The sequence below is a fragment of the Lonchura striata genome, chromosome 6 (assembly GCF_050655825.1).
Source record: "Lonchura striata isolate lonStrDom1 chromosome 6, ASM5065582v1, whole genome shotgun sequence".
Taxonomy (NCBI): Eukaryota; Metazoa; Chordata; class Aves; order Passeriformes; family Estrildidae; genus Lonchura; species Lonchura striata.
Genome location: NC_140708.1, coordinates 20,623,900 through 20,638,351, shown reverse-complemented (window position 1 = coordinate 20,638,351; position 14,452 = coordinate 20,623,900). Strand labels below are relative to the sequence as shown.

The 14,452-nt window shown below is 43.3% G+C and overlaps 1 protein-coding gene across 15 annotated transcripts in view; it reads right to left on the bottom strand.

Moving 5' to 3' along the window:
• Positions 1 to 2,239: 2,239 nt before the first annotated feature.
• The window catches only part of CAMK2G (calcium/calmodulin dependent protein kinase II gamma), a 119,070-nt gene continuing 106,857 nt past the window's right edge, over positions 2,240 to 14,452 (bottom strand). For 6 of the 15 annotated variants that reach the window (XM_085583508.1, XM_085583511.1, XM_085583513.1 and 3 more), the window contains 6 exons: positions 13,776 to 13,889; positions 12,013 to 12,138; positions 9,461 to 9,536; positions 8,882 to 8,976; positions 7,582 to 7,827; positions 2,240 to 4,942 (listed from right to left, as the gene is read on the bottom strand). In XM_085583508.1, coding sequence (XP_085439634.1) covers positions 7,595 to 7,827; positions 8,882 to 8,976; positions 9,461 to 9,536; positions 12,013 to 12,138; positions 13,776 to 13,889 — 644 coding nt within the window. In that variant the 3' untranslated portion in view covers positions 2,240 to 4,942; positions 7,582 to 7,594. The remainder of the gene's footprint in view (positions 4,943 to 7,581; positions 7,828 to 8,881; positions 8,977 to 9,460; positions 9,537 to 12,012; positions 12,139 to 13,775; positions 13,890 to 14,452) is intronic. The other 9 variants (XM_021548942.4, XM_021548962.4, XM_085583515.1 and 6 more) reach the window with 3 other exon arrangements.

The following is a 14,452-nucleotide window of genomic DNA, read 5'->3' as shown; positions in this document are numbered from 1 at the left end:
CTCAAGGGAAAAATTCATAATCCTCCATTCAAGTTGCTTTAAGTGCCCCCAAAGGATCACCTTTCTCTACTCTTAAATAAGCATATACCAAACCTAAATAAACCATTCCAGGTGCATTAATCTCCAGTTCTTTCAAATTCTCAGGCAAAAAAAACCAAACATCTGTGATGTGTAGCAGCAATACCACCTTAGCTTCTCTGCAGCACTGTTCATCAGTCCCTTACAGAGGTTTCTACAGAGGTGAGGCTTATCATCTGCATGTACAAATGGGAAAGCTGAAGCACAGAGCACACAGCTAGCCTATCTGCAGTTACCCTGAAAAGCCATAGCAAACCCCAAACCAAATCACAAATCTAATCATTAGTCAAATGCTCTGTTTGTTTTTCTATGTTATCAATTACACATAAGTAAGAGGTAACAATTGTCACAATAAAATGGAAAGGATATTGACATTTAGGGTCCAGTTCTGCCTGTGCTTCTCCCCACATCTCATAGATACTATAAGCATAGGAGCATCCTTTGTGCCACTAGCCCAGCAAGTGGGAGCAGAGCAATCTTTAAAAGGAATCTACATAGCATAAATAAAAGCTACCATCAACTACAGGTCTCCCACAGAGTAATTCACCTATGTATAAAATCATGTACGTGCATAAATTGGAAGGGAACTTAAAAAACCATGCTCAACACTTGTCTTCGGTAGGAAGATGGCAAAACTTCATCTAATAGGCTGAACAGATTTTAAATAGCATACTGGGAATAAGGTTCTGGGAATATCCCTGTTTGATAGCTCAATACTGGAGCTATTACAATGGAGGGAAGTACCACTCCAAATCCTTGCTGTCAGATAAAACCTAAGACATAAAACAGGCCCCATATATATGCTACAATAAATATTCTTGACCTGAGTGCTAGTCTGACTATTTCACTTTCAACAAGTGTTTAAATTACTCTTATCCCAGTTAAAACAGTTACTAAGAACATGGGATATCACAACTAATTTTATGAGTACCTGCCTAGTGCTTATCGGCTCATACTGCAACGTATCTTCAAAGATCATTAAGGCAGGATTAACTGCTTCAGGAGAAACCTTACCTGATGAATGCTCCTGCCTCATATCAAAAATGAGAGCAAAACGTCTCTTTGCTCCTGAAATAGCAGGAGTAATTTCTTCTGGGTTCGAACAGGTTGCCTTTAGTCCCAGTAAAACAGACTATAAAACTCTTACCTTCTCCCTTTACACACTAAGGATGATTTTTTCCTCCTTGTTTCATCAGGCAGCAAAAGTAATCATCCCTCTAAGCAGCAACAGCTGACACCTATTTACTGGATAATTGCTGCAGTTAAAGGGGATCAAGCACGATGAACTCGCTTTCAGTGATAAGGCAAAGCCACCCCCTCACCTGGGAAGAGCTCAGGGGGATGGAGGCCAGCCAGGCCTGCTAAGCGGAGGGGCAAAGTGCTGCTTAGAGCCCCTTTGCTGCAGCCAGTGCCAAAACCAGATGCAAAACCAGATGTTGTGTCCCCCGCACAACCACAGCAGGACCTGTGCCAGCCACAGGGCCAGTGGTAGCACAGGGGAGAAGCCCGGTGTCCCACACACCCGCGCCGGTGTGTGAGAAACGGCAAAGCAGCAGAGGCCTGAGTGGAACAAAGCCTACCTAATGGGGCATACGTGAAATGCTAACAACAAGAGGCAGTATAAAACCAAAACAAGTTAAATTCAACAAACTTTTAACTTAAGAAATTATGCTTACACTGCTAGGCCTGACGAGTTCTGTGCCTCTGCAGGAGCATCCCAGCTAGGACACAAAATACACTAGTTGACAAATAACTAAGTCACACAACTTGAGGTCAGCACGTTTACATCAGGCAAACCAAATAGCAAGATAGCTTCTCCTACAAGAAAAAGCTTAAATATTGGTGAGAAAAACAAAGACCAGGAAAGGAAGTAATACCATAGATTTGCCAAGGATCAGGCTATTGGGAACAAAAGCAGAATTTCCCTGTTATCCCTGGTCTGTCAGTGAAATGACATAAAGGTAATTTTAACAGGTTCTGTCATCCTTTTGTGTTTAATGCTAGTATTCTCCCCTCTCCCCTTTCAAGTATGGTACCACTTAACTTTTTAAACATTACATTTTTAAATTACACAGGAAAAAAATATCTCCTCTGTCAATGGATTCTTATCCCAGAAGTACCAATTTTGTATTGCTCAGGAGAATAATGTGACACTCCAAACTTTACACTGTTTAAATGTTATTTTATTAAATATCTTCGGTTCAAGGTTTCATTGTAACAAAGCTATGAAGGTTCTACCAACATTCAGACCAAACAAACAAACACTAGCTAACTTTATTTATTTCTATATCATGCAAAAATTCTGCATCAAATGCCTTCCATTTCCTGTTTAAAATGTGATATTTATAATATATATTATATAGATGCTTACATTAGCCCCATAAGAGAACATTAAGAATGCTAAAGGTGTACAGCTGTGTTTGATAATGGCCATACCAAGCTACGGTTCTCATTAACTTAAAAGGAAACAAACAAAAAAAAAAATTCTAAAGAGTTTGTCTCCAAGACTGTGCAAAAACAAAAAAACCAACAGTTCTGTTCTTTTAAAATTTTCTCTGAAAGATGCATATACTTTATATAGAGGGTTCTCTTTTTTAACTATTAATTATCAGGTAAAGAGACAAGGAAGATCAGACCAAAAGAAGGCATGCATAATGTTTTGTATTTATATTTTTTAAGTGGCATAACTGTAATCTGCTCTCTTTGTGGCTTAAAATTTTTTCTGAATGAAATATCAAGGCTTTTTACTTTTCCACTTCAGTCCCTGTCTTTAAAATGTTTTGAAATAATAAAATCTAGTGTTTGCCCCACCATAGATTCAATCCCTCCTCACTCCTCCCATAGGATAGCAAAGGGAGGAAGAAAAAGGTGTTTGCTCAAATAAACCTGGGAAGTGTGGATGGTCTTTTCCTTCATGAGTGGTTTGCTGATCTAATCCTGGTATGGGATAACACCTCTCCAATAAAGGGAGCAGAGCACTATCTGCTGCAAAGTGACAGCTCCACTTTGTGCAACAGCTTTTATTTTCTGCACTTTGTTGAATGAGGATTAAAATTCCAAATTGTCTTTCTTCTCTTCTATAGTCTTCTAAAAGATTGCCACACACTTAGTATGCTGTCATGGGAAAAATTTTAACTCTTTCTAGAGATCCTAAAATTATTAGGGGTAGATAAGTTCAGGTAAAAGCCCATTCCAACTTCTGCAAGTGATGCCTTTCCCTTGGTCAAGACAAATCCCATCAGGTCTGCCAGAAAGGCCATTTTCTTCTTGGGGCTAGGCTCTCTCCTTGGTAAGGTCAACAAAACACTTCCATATCTCCCACCCAATGAATAAAGGAATTCAACTCCTTTTGCAGCAAAGAAAAGAAAGGAAGATGAATTGGCCCAAAGGACAAACATCAGATCACGTGTTCATTCCCTTTCCCCTCTGCTTCATGAGGTATCCTCTAACACCCAGAGGCAACATGGGGTGGGAGGTGGCCTGGATTCCTTCAGCTACAGCTTTTGAGGTTCTGATAGTTTTCTGTGTTACAACATCACTGTAAAAAATAGAAAAATTACCCAAATAAACACTAGGAAACATGACACTTACAAACATCAGATGGGTTAGTGGTGGGGAGAAGCACCTGGCTGGGGCTGCTGGCTCCCACTGCTATTTTAATGGAGACCAACAAATCATACAGGAGGCCAGGTAACCCCTTTAATTCTACGGGTGCATATATTTCAGTATAAAAAACACACGCTATTTATGCCTCATATAGGAGTGTATGTGCAAGTTTTCATGAAGAACATAACACTAAGTTTTTTGTCTGCTTCCTAAGGAACATGTGTTCTGCAGCACTGTGGATCCCAACTAGGCTACTAAAAAGAAAAAAAATAGAAAATCCCATACAAATACCCTCTTCCTCTAAAACCTCTGCTCTTAATGAAATGTTTTTTATTTTGTTAAATTAAATAAGCTGGCTTCAAAACTCCATGTTTTTCCAGGTAGTGGCTGTTTCTAAAACCAGTATCACTAAAGAGCGAGCTTCTATTCATGTTAATTAATTGGGTTAATAATGGGTTACTTAAACTTAAACCCATTTTTAAATCCCTACTTCCATCTTTAGTTTTAAATCAACATTCCATTTTGTTTTATTTCTTAAAAAATAAAAAGGAAAAAAAAAAAGAAAAGTCTGTTTTGGGATCCAGCAGCCGAGCAACCAGGTCTCCATAGCGTTCTTGCTGTGCAGAAATCGAAGAAGAAACAGGCTGAAGTCAGACTGCTGGGCAACAGGAAGAGAAGCACCTCCTCTCTCTTGAACCCCAGTCTTCACACTGGCTCCTCTGGGGTCTCCTTGCCACCTCTCACCGACTGTAGTTGCAGCACAGCCCGAATGTGGTATTAACTTCCACCATCGCTTTGCGGAGCACGGGTCAGCCATCCGCTGTTCAAGCTGCCTCCTTTCTTGCTCTCCCTCTCTCTCTCCTTCACTTTTGCTTTCCCCCTCACTTCATTTCTGAAAGATGTTCTGGCTGCTGCCACTTTCTTAGCCCTGGGGGAAGGGGCATGTTGGATAATCTGTCATTTATTTAGCATTATTCCTGTTTTTTTTATTATTTTATACAAACAACATGTCTTTTTTTAGATTTAAAAACACCTTCGTACAGCAGAAACAGACACGATGGATCCATGGAAAACAACAGAAAGGCAGTGCCCGGAGCATCAGATGCATGCAGGGTTTCGTGCATTTGGCTGCTGCCTGTTTGTAATTTGTATTTATTTTTTTAATGTCAAAACAGACATGACCGTTGCTGTCACTCAGGCACTCCAGAGCTGCTTGCTAAGAAGATATTGCCCTCCAGCTGAGTATCTCCACAAGTTGCTGCAGTCAGGAAGAGGTAGTGTCCACCCAGAAAAGAGAGGGGAGAACAGGATGGAAGATGGAAGGAAATAAAGCCATACATTAGCTGTACACAATTAAAAAAAGAAGTTTTCTACAGGCTAATTATTTGGTGTAGGTAGAACCCCCTAACACAAGACAAACTGGGGCTCATGAGGAGACCTCTAAAGGTAAGAGGCACTCACTTCCCCTTCCAGGTGGCTGAGAGTGCCAGTGAAAATTAACTAATTGCTAAAATGTATTACATGCTGCTTTGGAGCAGCCCTGATCCCACCCTCTCACAGCCATGACCCAGACGCTGAAGAAGTTTCCTAAGGAGTGCTCAAAGGCTCTGGTCCTAAGGAACATTTTCTCCCTCACTTTCCATTCGCTTTTGCCTTGAACCGAAAGATAATTATATATTTCTTAGGGTTTTTATTTTTCTTCAGTAATTTTGTCTCTGAACTTACTTAATATTTAAACAAATGTATGAGCTTCTCTGCAGTTTTGTGAAATGGTAGCCCTAGTGACTGTTTTTAGCAAAGGCCCTTCCTAGTTAGCCCTCAGGTGCCAAATTACTGGATTTATCTTGATCAGTTTTAAGTCGGGTTTTTTCATTAAGTCTGAGGTCTGTTTAGCATTATCCTGTCATCAAAGTATAGCCAAACCCTTCTTTCTACCATTTCTACCAGTTTGCAAATCTTTGCACAATCTCTCTATAAATCTCCTTTCTTGGTTCCCACTCTCTCCTTAAACAGAAGTCCTCTGATTAACATCAAACTTCTTTTCTGGCTGCAGTTTTGTTTTGAGATGATTTACCCAGAACTGAATTCTGCCTTCCAGGTGAGAAAAAACCCCTAATTTCTATTTAAGCATTCTTAGTCACCCCATTCATTCTTCAGCCTTAGCTTTCACTGCACATGGGATAACACGACTCCAAAATGATTCAGTGCATTCAGATGGGGGCTGCCCACACTGACCTCATTTGTAATTGCTTGTGGGTATACCTCCTTCAGAACCCAGAAATGCATGCAAATACTTCAAGTTCTATTAGTTTACAGGGTATTTTTAAATATTGCTTTAACCAACATTTTATGGTTTGGAAATACCTTCTGCTCTGCAGTTTTCAGAAACCCTCCAGCACATACTTTTGGAGGGCTTCAGCATTTCCACAGCCAAGAAACATACCTCATCTGCAGCAGACTTTCCATTCCTAAATTTCCTCAGAAGTCCTAGGCATAGCCACTGAGCCATGCTGATCTGTAATTTAATAATTTATTCTGCATCTTTTTTTGGACAAACATCCAAATCCAGGACAGATGTCTCCCTCAACATTTCTGTGATGAAATCAGATCCAAGTTTTTTTTTGTTTTGTTTTGTTTTCCTTCAAAGGCTTTTTCCTTCTCATTACCTTATTCCCTGGAAATTCAGCTGATTTTCCAGCTCCCTTGAAAGCTTCCCTGCTTCTGGTGCCCCCAACTGGCTTCTGCTTTTCAAATTCCATCTGTGACCTCTGCAGCTTGCTTGTGATAGTTCACATTCCTTCTCAGCGCCTTCAGTAGGATTGAATACCTCACAACACATGACTACAAACTGCTCTTGGCTTAGTACCAAGTTGTTCACAGAACTAGGACTCAAGTAGCAACTATACTTGAGTAGTTCATCCTTAAATGCCCACATTAAAAAAAGATTGCCTCCTAGTTGAAAATATTTGTTGTGTTTGCATTTAAATATAAAATACTTAGTAAAAAGGTCCTAAGATTAGGAAACTTAGGGTTATAAAATGAACGTAATGTATATTTCAGCATAAACCAAAAGGATGCAGAAAGACTTTGTATATCTAATTAAAAGAGATCACTGAAGCAATAAACCAGAATGCCTTAATGCTGAAGAAATAAATGGATCTGATGTCCTTCAGGAGCAAGGAACAATAATTTCATTATGACATATTTTAGAGTCAAAGTTTCTTCAAATTATGAATTGCGGCAAGTTAACTGGGGGTATTTTAAATCCTCTGATATTACTACTTGTTTAGATTCCTTTCCCCTGAGTTTTCTCAATGTGGTACATTAAATAGCTTTTGCTCATCAGAAAATCAATGGTAAAATTTATATGAATAAACCCTTACCCCTTATGGCACAGAAATTATTCTGTATGGATTCTACAATATCCTTTCTAGAAGATGACATAATCATCAAAAAGGTCCTCTGAAATGATCCCCAGCATGGAAACGTAGATGTGAAAGGGGGCCAACCTGTGCACATCATGAGATACCCAGCATGGAAACGTAGATGTGAAAGGGGGCCAACCTGTGCACAGCGTGAGATACTCTTCCTCTCTGCTCCAGATTAGCTGTTTGTCCAAGCACAGACCTGAGCACCTGGGAAGAAGCACAGCTGCTACAAGGGTACCTATGCCCAGGAACAGCTGTCTGGCACATGACTCTCATTCGTCAGGAGTGGCAGATAAACCTATTGATTCCAGAGAACAGGACTTAAAGGAACACCATCTACAAGCTGAAGTTTTCAGCCCTACAGACAACTAAATATGTTTCTCTCACAGCCAGCTAAACAGCCTTGAATGCTGAATTCCCACATACAGCAGGCTCAGCTCTGATGTACTCCTCCCCTGAGAATCCATACCCGTATTAGATCCTCACTGGAGAGGTGCTGCAGGAGCTCCAGAGCAGTGGTAGTGGACATTGAGCCACTTGCCATCTCGGCGGTGCCAGACACGGGTCTCCTCCGACTGCGTGGTGCGGGGCCGGCCTTGGCCGTCAATGTACTGCGTCAGGCGGATGTACGCGATGCAGGCGGCGTCCTCCCCGATGACGTGGACGTGGGGGTTCAGGATGGTCGTGTGGATTGGCTTGCTGTTCTTCGACAGTACTGGCAGGACATGCAAAACCATCAGGTTCATTTTACAACTAAGAAGGAACAGCGTCCCATATTCTCCAATCTCTTCTATATTCTAATCACCCTCCACTGGATTCTGGAATACTACAAAAATTGCTCCTGCAATTTTTCAGGCAAAATCCAAGCAGTTCTTACCCCTATCACCTGTTGTCCTCCTTAGGAATTGCACACTTACTGCCAGGAATCCCCTGACCCCTTTGCCCCCACTTCCTCTGCTGCTGTGTCTTCAGTTATGGGGAAAGATCTTTCACTTACAAAGTATTGTTGCAAAGGAGTCAGTAATCAGGAGATTTTTAAGCTAGGACACATTAAATATGAACAAATCTCAGAGAAGAGTTAAAATCACTCTATAATAGGCTGTTGAGAGAGACAAAGTCTCTGCATAGAGTACTACATACTGCCCATACTAAGGACCTTCATCTAACCCCCAAAATAAAACAGACTGAACAGCTCAGGATTTAAATTTCAATTATCTCATCCTGTGGAGACATCCAGGAAGGGAGACAAATCCCATAGTATAAATGATAGCATTTCTCCCAACTCTTTCCTGCCCCAGGCTGACAAGGTGACCCTTATATCTATGCAGAAGTCTCATTAGGTGTTAGAGATCTGAAACCATCCAGGGAAACTCAAAGCAAAAGCGTCTTTATGCTTGACCATTGTGTATGTTTACCCCAAACATACATCTTGCTTCCACCCAAATTTGATCATTTTTTCCATTTTCATATCAGTAAGTACAGTGAGTCAAACTTTTAAAGCCCCTGCAGTCTATGCCAGGTACAAAACATTTCCACCTGGCAGATTGTATGCCTAGAGTGAAGGCATGGGGTTTAGAATTGAAATTGTTGCTGAACAGGCATTTTGACAGACAGGCTGCTGGCTTTTATGAATGCATCATAACCCAAGCACAATCAAGCTCCTTCTTATTCTGATAACCAGTAAAAACAAGGCAAATTTTTCCCCATAAATGTGACATAAATGAAGAGTAGAGAGAAAGGTGTTTGAGTTACCAAATCTACCCACTCACAGTTTTCAAAGTAAAACTTATGGAAATCCATTCCTTCAACCAGGTTCCCCAGTGCTTCAGGTTCAAATGAGGTCAAGCCAGGATCACAGATTTTTCTGCAAAGAAAAGCAGCATAGGTTTACAGTTTGCATTTGATTCCAAGCGCTATTCACACAGTGAAGTGCTGGTATGCCATTTGACTCACACCCTCTGTCCACCTAACTACATCTCCCTATTCCAAGAAGTTCCTGAAGACTCAGCCCTACTGTAACTCAAGGAGCCAACTAGATGACATTTCACATGAAATAAATTTCTAGGTTACCGACTTTCCTTTTATTCTCTTTCTGCTCTTCTTGTTGCCCTCCCCGTACTTTTCTTACAAACTCAAGATATTTTCCTGTTATTGCTCCTGTTGCTGTTTGCTGCCTGACTTGATATTTATTTAGAGCTCTACTACTCCATCTCTTACTCCTAACTGATGTAGGCTAAGAAGGATAAAACCTTTTACCATCCCTGATTGCATGACAGCTCATACCCAGGTGTCAGAACATTACTTTCACACAAACTGATAAACAACCTGTCAGAAACATCTCTACTTACGTATAAGCCTCAAAATCTCCATTGTTGATGGCCTCTATCAGCTGCTCTGTTATCTTAATGATCTCTTGCTTACGCACTGTGAACAAGAAGAAAGAGCAATTTAGCTGTGCTGAAGAGTTCAGCAGGAGTATGAGGCTAGCGGGTGCTTCCTACAAGCAATTTGTAGAGCACCATTAGTCTAGATCTCATAGGATGCTGCTCCCTGCATTCTGGAGATATGCAGTTAAGACAGTCATCCACATGAGAGTAGGGGGGCAGTGGTATGAAAGGGAAATGGTGACCCCATAATGCACGGAGAAAGGAAATAAGGAGATAATTTTTTTCTTCTTCTTCTAGAAAGGTCTAAGGCACCAGAGGTGTCTCCTGAATGACAGCCAGAGCTGCTTCTGGGGAGTCTGACCAATGAATGCCAGTGGCCCTGCCCATGTGAAGTAATTGTCTGGCAGCTTAAGATGTGGAAAACCTTCACCACAGTAGCCATATAAAAATGACCACAGAGATCAAGCCTATTGGAAAGAGTCTCCCAACAACTTGCCTGTCACCATCATCAATACCTCAGCTATTGTGAATGCTGCAAACAAGCAACTGGGACATGTAGGGATGGCTTCTGCAAGCTAGAAAGATGATGGCAGCAGGATGGACAGGTTGGATGAGTGAGACCTAGTTATGTCTGAGAGTGCACTGCTCCTCAGGCACTTAGCTTCTGCCAATTCCTATGGCACAATTCTTTACAGCACTCTGACAGCATTGCCAGTAAGCCAGCCCAGCACACTGGACTTCAAGATGTATGAAGACAAGGGCTGTCTGTCTACTGTTGTTTGGCCCCCATGTGGCCAGCACCTCTGCACTCTCTTCTCTTAGTTCTCCACAGCAGATTGCCCAGGCCCCTTCCCCTCTGCAGCCTTCCATCATCCATGCTGTTCTCAAGAATCAATAACATTTACAAAGTTTCAATTAGGTCTGTTAAACCTATGTTAAATAGGTTTAACAGACCTAATGTTAAACCTATGTATTCTATAGAATAGAAACAAAATTCTATTCTATGACTACTATGTGCACCATACCTATGCCTGAGCCTATATGCACAACCTCACATTTCTTCAGCCTACCCCACAGCTGTAGGTAGACTCTTCTGCAGATTATACAGGCATTTAAGAGGTTCTCTAGCATTCTTTTCAATGTTATCAGATAATGTACAATTCCTACCACTAAAAGTACCATTCTTGTACCCTTCAGCATCTAAAATATAGGTGTCTGAAATGGAACCAGTCCCCTGACTGTTCTCCTTTTGGGCCCTGAAACAAATTAGGACTTCTGGGAAGTCTCACATAGGCATCTTAGATGCCTATCATTAGGGGGATGGTGTTTAAATCCAACCTACCACCTTTAGATGTTCAAGTCAGGGAAGCTGAATTCCATTCTGAATGCCAGAAGATGCTACTCTGAACTGCTCTCCCCCTTGCCCATGCATATCATCCTGCCACTGGTAAGTGCAGCCAAAGAGCAACAAGATAATAATCTCACTGGCCATGAAAGTTGTCTGTACCCACTCTGGAAATCAGTTAAGAGAATTTTACCACTCAGTCAGCCTCAGAAACCCCTCAGACAGGGGACATCTGGCTCATAAAAATAGGGTGTCTGGTTTTACTATGCAGGCTACACTTCCACATGTGAAAAGATGTACACAGGGAATGGGTCAAAACAATACAGTAGGCTATGTCTGTTGTGAAAAATATCCTTACAAGCAAGTTGTCTGGGACTACTTTCACATGAAGGGCTACTAGTTGTACCTCGAAACCATGCACCACCAATGTCCAGAGGATGGAGTGCATGGGAAAGGCTGCATCTGGGATGAGTGAGGGAGTCTGCAGTCCACAGTCACGGTGTGCTGGCCCATCTTAAGGAAATTTGCATCCCCTTCCAAGGAGCCTTGATGCCTGAAGGACATCAGGGCCGTCCTTCAACACTGGTGCACCCCATCAGACTGTGCTGTCTCTTGGCTCTCACTACACGTGAGCTAGGACGGGCATACGGGAGGTGACCAGTCTGTCCGAAGGACAGAGAGCCTGCGGATGTCCAGGGGGCGGCATTCGCGCCTGCCGCTCCCGATGAATCCGCGGGTCCCCCAAACTGGCACGGCAGAGGCAGAGCGGGAGGCGACATGCACGGTCACCGAGCACGCCCGCGGCTGCTTCACCCTGCTTTGTGCGAGCCCAGGCGGCAGCCCCGCCGCAGCGGCCGCCGCCGGCCGGGGAGCGCTGCGGGCGCGCTCGGCGAGCGCCGCTCGCGGCCGGGCAGAGCCGGGCCCGGCTCCGTCCCCGCCGCGGGCCGGGCCGCGCGTGGCGCCCCCCGGCGGCCGCCGCCGCTGCCGCAGCCGGCTCCTGCGGCCGCGGGCCCGCCGGGACCGATGGCGGCAGCGCGGAGCGCTCGGCCCCGGCCCGGCTCGGACGGACGGGGTGAGGAGCAGGGGAGGAGAGAGGAGGGAACTTCACATCTAGGGTAACTAGCGTGAGTTGCACTATTCCGCTACTTCTACCCAGCTGCTAACTTACACGGTGCTCGGTTAAGTACAAAGGGAACTACTGGAGTTAGCAACGGCTCCGACCGAGCACGCTCTAACTCCAATGTCTGCCCTGGGCTGTCCCAGGCATGGAGCTTCTCTTCACAAGACTGTGTAGCTGCAAAACAAATGTAAGCGTTAAAATAATAAACAGACAAAAATTAGAAAGTAAAATAAAAACCAACCAAGAAGTACAGACACACACAGCCCCAGCCCCAGTCAGCACACAGACATATCCACATCCCAATAACTTCTACCTGCTCTCCTGCCTCTGTCACATCACTTGGGCCAGACACTGGCAGGGGCCACCTGCGCACTGGTGCAAAAAGCACAGCAGGAATTACACCACTGCTGGAGGAAGTTTGAGGGAGACCTAAAACAGTGGTCAGAGTAGTGACAGCAGCACAAGGGCAAGTACAAGATGGGGGTAAAGAAAGTAAGGATATCCAAATCACTGCACATCTCAACTTGGAGGGAAGTGAAGTGGGAGAATACCAACCCACTTGGCAGAGAAGTGATTCGGCACTCCTCAGTGTACCAAGCAGGGCCTTGCTATGAGCAAGAGGAAGGAATTAATAAGATAGCAGTGATGGACAGCTCACAGCAAAAAGGATTTCAGAAGAGATCATTTCCCTTCCATCCTGGCTAGGCAAAACACCTTTCCAATTGCACCTTAAAAACCAGCAGTCAGGCATCCTTTGAGACACTTCAAAAACAAGTAACAGAGATGCTCCAACTGCTGTATCACATAGATACTGGTGCTGTGTGTAGAGAACCAGGGAAATACAACAGGAAGAGACAGAAGGGCACGCCTGATTCTTCCTTCCTAGACTGATCTGAACAGAATCAAATACTCCAGATGCTCCCAGCTCACACTAAAGATCCTTCTACTAGTGCTTTAAATTGTCAGGCAGCTAGTACAGTATGTCTGTGCAGGAGAAAGGCTGAGAATTCCACCTAGATTTTCTCCAACCTAATAGCTTTTTTCATATGCATTTTCAGAGTTTTTCAGCAGAAAAACTCTGCAGAGCTAGCAAGTTCAGGAGACATCATTCAGAACTCACCATAACTCATAGACTAACTATAGTACCAGCTAACTGAGCTAAAGGCAAACACACAAGGCAAAGCTCATGACAGACAAATGCTCTTCAGAGCCAACATTATCCCAGGATTTTCACTCAAACACCTGATAATGGATTCAAAAATGCTTTGGGATCTTTCAGGAGCCACAGCCTCCCTTTCAAAGCACCTAAGTCTGAAAATACTGGGTTTTGTTCCTTTGGTACTTCTGAGGACCATCCATAGCTAAGGTCCTGAGAAGCTCTGATAAGTGAGACTGAATTCAGTCTCCCCTCCATAAGCAGACCTGCACCACTAACCCCATTAACCACAAGGAAAAGTAAGAGATGCAGTGACTTGCCCAAGGAAACCCCAAAAGGCAGTGTCTCTGCAGAGAGCTCCACATCTCACACAGATGAAAGCAAGGGAATGAAATTAGCTAGGATAAGGTTCTGGGTTTTGGTGGTTTGTTTTATTTTCAGAAAGGGAAGGAAATGTTTGGAAATTTTCAGTGTGCAAAGGAGGGTATTTTGCAGGAAGGGAGATGATTTCTTTTTTTTTTGGAACACTGGAAATGGAAAATCAACATTTTGGAAGGAAGTTGAGGAAAGGAAAAATCTTAGGTGAGGAGAAATGAGAAGGGTGGAGGAAGGGGTGAGAAAAAGATGCTGTGAAGCACTGCACCCCTGGACTTACTGGCTGAGAAACAGAGAGAAAGCTGGGACTGCATGGACTCAGTCTGTGTTTTGCTCTCACTGTGCCTCCGTCCTTCAAGCACTGAGCTGCCGTCCCCGGTGGAGAGAGGGGGAGCTAGCATGGCAGGGAATTAAAACACAAACACAAACAAAACACGCAAGTTCAGTAAATAAAAAAAGAGAAAGCAAATAGGAGAACATTAAAGAAACCACAATGCTGGGCACAAAACATGCAGGAGTATCCTCCAGGGCAAAGCCAAGTAGACAGCTCGACAACATGAACCTGCTGTGCAATTTAGAATGACACAAGGGCAGGGGGGCGGAGGAAGAACGAAGACACACACTGCCTTTAGCCCCACCACACTGGAAACAACATATCCCTGAGGCAACTGTCACTGATGGATAAAGATAACGTCTCCTACAGCACAGCAGAACTGATCTGTGCATCCTGGTGTCTATTTAAAACAAGAAGTTTTAAAGAAGTGGGCAGAGGAACTGTACAGGCACTTCCTTTTTCCGAGAGTCACGGCTATAACAGAACGCTGAGAACTTCAACACTCCCAAACCTTTTGATCTACTTAGTTTTGCTCAAGTGCTTGCTTATCTTAAAATGTGGAAGAGCAGGAATGGAAAAAGAACACTGGTGAACACAGCTACACTTAAAACTGGAGGACTAAA